The following is a 5710-nucleotide window of genomic DNA, read 5'->3' on the forward strand; positions in this document are numbered from 1 at the left end:
TAGTGACACGTTCAGCGGTACTGTATCTGGTGACATCCCTTCCACTGTACTAGTGACACGTTCAGCGGTACTGTATCTGATGACATCCCTTCCACTGTACTACTGACACGTTCAGCGGTACTGTATCTGGTGACATCCCTTCCACTGTACTACTGACACGTTCAGCGGTACTGTATCTGGTGACATCCCTTCCACTGTACTACTGACACGTTCAGCGGTACTGTATCTGATGACATCCCTTCCACTGTACTAGTGACACGTTCAGCGGTACTGTATCTGATGACATCCCTTCCACTGTACTACTGACACGTTCAGTGGTACTGTATCTGATGACATCCCTTCCACTGTACCACTGACACGTTCAGCGGTACTGTATCTGGTGACATCCCTTCCACTGTACTACTGACACGTTCAGCAGTACTGTATCTGATGACATCCCTTCCACTGTACTACTGACACGTTCAGCGGTACTGTATCTGGTGACATCCCTTCCACTGTACTAGTGACACGTTCAGCGGTACTGTATCTGATGACATCCCTTCCACTGTACTACTGACACGTTCAGCGGTACTGTATCTGGTGACATCCCTTCCACTGTACTAGTGACACGTTCAGCGGTACTGTATCTGGTGACATCCCTTCCACTGTACTAGTGACACGTTCAGCGGTACTGTATCTGGTGACATCCCTTCCACTGTACTAGTGACACGTTCAGCGGTACTGTATCTGATGACATCCCTTCCACTGTACTACTGACACGTTCAGCGGTACTGTATCTGATGACATCCCTTCCACTGTACTAGTGACACGTTCAGTGGTACTGTATCTGGTGACATCCCTTCCACTGTACTAGTGACACGTTCAGCGGTACTGTATCTGGTGACATCCCTTCCACTGTACTACTGACACGTTCAGCGGTACTGTATCTGGTGACATCCCTACCACTGTACTAGTGACACGTTCAGCGGTACTGTATCTGGTGACATCCCTTCCACTGTACTAGTGACACGTTCAGCGGTACTGTATCTGGTGACATCCCTTCCACTGTACTAGTGACACGTTCAGCGGTACTGTATCTGGTGACATCCCTTCCACTGTACTAGTGACACGTTCAGCGGTACTGTATCTGGTGACATCCTTTCCACTGTACTACTGACACGTTCAGCGGTACTGTATCTGGTGACATCCCTTCCACTGTACTAGTGACACGTTCAGCGGTACTGTATCTGGTGACATCCCTTCCACTGTACTAGTGACACGTTCAGCGGTACTGTATCTGGTGACATCCCTTCCACGGTACTAGTGACACGTTCAGCGGTACTGTATCTGGTGACATCCCTTCCACGGTACTAGTGACACGTTCAGCGGTACTGTATCTGGTGACATCCCTTCCACTGTACTAGTGACACGTTCAGCGGTACTGTATCTGGTGACATTCCTTTCACTGTATTAGTGCCTTGCAACAGTTTTCATACTGCTTTAGTGAACAAAAAAATACAAAAAAATACATTCGATTCAAGGCTCTTTCACGCAGTTGTCAGACCTCTGTGTCGCCATTGCCTCTGTTCTGGCATATTACTAAACACTGGTAGTTAATAAACATTTTTAAAAAGCCTAGCTGTAAGAAATGACACTTGAAGAATGGCTCAAAAACAGGGCTAATGGGCACAGACCCCTTTTTTCAAGACAAACGTGCTCTGAGAAAGTAATACTCCATAACATAGGTGTCTATGAATGGGGAGTACACTGAATGTGTAACACTAACTCTAGCTGATTTTGTTGACAGATAGGCAGCTTTTTTTGTTCCCCCAACAGGCTTCATAGTATAATAAGCGAAATAGGTATCTATTCCCTTAGATTTTGCTTTCAGGGAAAACTAATCAACTGAGGTAGAAAAATAACTTATGGCATACATAATTCTTAGGTTTTATTCATGATAAAACAGCAGCGGAATGGAATTAAATACCTTGGGAAGGTGTCTGTTTCAACCCCATGATGCTTGTCTTCAGCAAATGTATCTTGCCATTATTCTGCCACAAGAGGCCTGGCAGTTTTATCTGCAGATGAGATACAAAATTAAGCTGCTGATAATGTTCGACGAATACATATGTTATGCTTTCTCCTACAGACGAAGTTTAACAAAAAAACTCAAATGTGTTCATGTCCTCTGGATCAATGCCAGTCGAATGTGTTATAGTTGATAGAATTTAAGAAACATTATTCCTTCATCCTTGCCACATATCAAATACAACTACAGTATATTCACAATGGGATTCTTCGCTTAGAAAATCGCAAAGAAAAGCACAATACTCCTCCTTTTGTCTTCCAAATACTCCAGAATTCCTCTGGTACATTCAAAGTCATACTCTTGTCCATTTTTAGCCTATTGAGGTACCTTAACCCTCCTTTTAGATAATGTAAATTCAAAAGCAAGCCAAATGCTCTTAGCAGTATGTCGTGCTTTGACTAAATCTTTAGAGGTACTGCACATATCACAATCACTTTCCTGAGTTTTCAAAAAAGAGAACATCAAAAGAAATGATGTCTATAAATTAGAGTTCAGATTAACAATAGCACACACTTTCTCCTGATCAGAGACCGCAAAGCAGACACAGTTGAGGAATAGTGTTTCAATGGAAAAAAGCTTTGAAAAAAAAAAAACGTTTTTGTCTCATATTAAAGCTTTTTATATTAGCACATGCCACCAAAGTAGATTGTGAGGCGAAGAAAATAATAACACAAAATAAAAGAGCACCACTTCAGGCACTTGATAGAAACTAAATCTCCAGAACAGCAGAATGATATATACACACACAGAGGTTCCATTCTGTTACACTCTACCCTATAGTCTCTAGGTCCCGTGTGGCTCAGTTGGTAAAGCATGGCATTTGAAACACTAGGGTTGTGGGTTCAAGTCCCATAGGGGACCAGTACAAAAATGTATGTCACTGGACAAGAGTGTCTGCTCAATGACTAAAGTGTGATGCTAAATGTACCCACTTGTACCTTGGGAGGTGATGCTTGGCCTCAGCGGTTTCAAGTGTCAAAATAAAGTTTCTCTGTGTTGTGTGCAGATTGCCAGCTGTTGTCTAAAGCGTGCCTTTGCTTCCCTCAGGCCTATCCTTATGCCTTAACTGAACTGCAGGTGCTAAGGTCACCACTATCTGTCATTTCCCCTTGCCTAGTTTACTGAGGAGAGAATTCTAAATGGTAAACCTCTAGGGGGTTTCCTACCCACATGTTCTAATACTTCAGCTTCATTGACTACAACCAAACATTTTATTCCATTCGGTGTATGTATCCAGTTCTTTTTGTGATATACTGGGCTGGAATTTGCTAAATCCATTTTCAAAGTCTTGGTAGGAGACTGGTCTCATCTGGCTGGGATGGATGGCTGAGAGGTCAGAAGCTGGGATGCCATGGAGCTGTCCTACCACTGCCTCCTGGCACAGCTGGGCCACGTCCAGTCCTGAAAAGCCTTCCATCCGCTCGACCAGCAGTGACACCTCTTTGTCACTGAGGCAATAGTTGTGCTGTGAGAGTAGTTGGCTAATTATCTGGCGCCGAGCTGTGCTGTCAGGTAGGGGGATGAGGAGCCGTTTGGTGAAGTACCTCCTCAGGGAATCTTGGATCTCCTCAGGCTTACTGGTGGAGCAGACCACTAGGACATGGTCCTCGGCTGTGGTCAGCACACTGTCCAGCTGCATGAGGAGCTCGCTCTGGATCACGTTCACCGGACTCTCCTCGCTGATATGGGCCGATAGAAGCATGTCCACCTCACTGATGAACACAACTGAGGGCTGGCGACACCGGGCCAACAGGAAGGAGGCCTGGACAATCTTCTCGCCCTCCCCCAGCCACTTGGTCACCAGGGCTGAGCCACTCAGCTGCAGGAAGGCTGCCCCCAGCTGGCTGGCCATGCAGCGGCCCAGCAGTGTTCTGCCTGTTCCCTGAGGTCCGAAGAGAAGGAGGCTCCGAGGTAATGTGGCAAGTCCACTGAACATGTCTGGCCTCAAAATGGGCCACAGAATCTCTTCTTTGATGGCTGCTTTGGCCAGCTCCAGACCAGCTATGTCACTCCAGTCCACTGGGGGACCGGGCTGAAGGATCTCTGTGGTGACCAACTCCACCACGCTGGCATCGCTGTTCTTCAGCTGCTCCTCTGCAACGTGGCTGGATGAGGTAGCTCTGCCAATGTCCGACCCTGCAATGGAATGGGAGAGGTGCTCTTTACTTTGCTCACCCGTGATAGGGGATCCACATTTTCCAAAGGACTCACCTGATCTCAGGTTTCCCACAGAGCTTTTGGTTGATCCATAGGAGGGAGGGGTAAGTGCTCTGCCAGACTGACTGCTAAATTTTCTTTGCTGATCTGAGGATATTGCCTGCTTTGTAGGCTTAAACGCTAAAGATGACACATCTGCATTCCTGTCAAATCCATTCCCTCTGCTTGAGTCTGTGATGCTGTTGTCTGGTATTCTGTACATAGGGCTTTGTGAGGAGCGCTGTTGATTGTAGTTGAAATTACTATAGCTGGAGTCCATATCTCCATGCCCCGTCATGTAGAAAGCTTTTCTTTTCAATGAGTTGGCTGAGCTGCCATTCAAAGGTGTTGGTGCAATTGGTGCATGGTTATGGGACTGGTAGGTATAGCCAGAGAGTGTAGAGGGGGGTAGCGGTGTGGGAGCTGCAATCCTGGATGGCAGATAGGAAGAGGGCGGTGGGCCCCCCCCAGGGCTATAGCCAGGGGCAACAACTGTCTGTGAGGGATACCCCGTCGGAGGATAATTGTAGTTGGAGATGTTGGGAGACCCCACGTTGTAGCTGGGCACTAGAGTAGTGGGAGGTGGTGGAAGAGGGGGTTGTATGAGACCAGCACTGTGCATAGGAGAAGGGTGTTGAGAGGGGAGGCCTGGGTTGGTCTGCCCACTGTAACTAGAGTGCAGGTAGGAGCCATTGTAGCCTGTAGCGTATTCCTGAGAGGACAGACCCGAGTGTAGACTGGTGGTCGTGTGACTCCCACAGTTACTTCTGGAATAGCTGGGCTCGTTCAGGCTGCTGGCCACCCCTGGGGTGCTACCTATGCTGGCCGACACGTCTGTAGGGGGAAGGGCAGCTGTCATTCCAGCTTTGTTCACAGATATAACATCTGGACCGCAGTTCATTGAGTAAATCCCCTCCTGCCAGGACTCACTCTCTGACTTACGTCCGTTGAGGAGTCCAGGAGTGCCATCGGAATACGAGCAGAGCAGCGCTCTTTCACTCGGACTCTCTAAAATCCCAGAGTACTTCTCTGCGTATTTCTTCAGCAGGTTGGAGGCGGTGAGTGCAGAGATGTCGTCGTTTGCCCAAGCATACTGGTAGGTGCGCTGCAGGTGCCCCCGGTAGGCCTCTACTTTGTGTGCAGGGGAGCGGGTGGTGGAGGAGATATCAAAGTGCTGCTCGGCCCACTGCGCATGCTCTGGGGTCCACTGCATCTTTAGGCCTAAACACCCGACAAAAAGAGAGAGATGGGTCAAAATGACTATCAGATAGCAGTTGCTAATTATTCTCAGTTTTCTCAAGTAGTTGACAGCATTTTGTGTCTAGAAAAAAAGTTTGAACATTTAACATGGTGGAAAAGTTGTCTTTGTGGCAATGAACTGACAAATTACTTTGTTAAAAAAAATTCTCCCAATTTCCAATACCTTCATACAACTAACATCCTCTA

The 5710-nt window shown here is 47.1% G+C and overlaps 1 protein-coding gene across 1 annotated transcript; it reads right to left on the bottom strand.

Moving 5' to 3' along the window:
- Positions 1 to 3257: 3257 nt before the first annotated feature.
- LOC135546924 (fidgetin-like) lies at positions 3258 to 5477 on the bottom strand. Its single transcript, XM_064975479.1, has one exon. It carries the CDS (start codon positions 5475 to 5477, stop codon positions 3258 to 3260), a length of 2220 nt encoding a protein of 739 aa, XP_064831551.1.
- Between the last annotated feature and the right edge of the window lie 233 nt (positions 5478 to 5710).

Source organism: Oncorhynchus masou, chromosome 10 (assembly GCF_036934945.1).
Source record: "Oncorhynchus masou masou isolate Uvic2021 chromosome 10, UVic_Omas_1.1, whole genome shotgun sequence".
In the NCBI taxonomy this organism is placed as follows: Eukaryota; Metazoa; Chordata; class Actinopteri; order Salmoniformes; family Salmonidae; genus Oncorhynchus; species Oncorhynchus masou.

Bases quoted from the DNA above. Each gene is read 5' to 3' on its own strand.
- LOC135546924 (XM_064975479.1), bottom strand. From the start codon at position 5,477: ATGCAGTGGACCCCAGAGCATGCGCAGTGGGCCGAGCAGCACTTTGAT.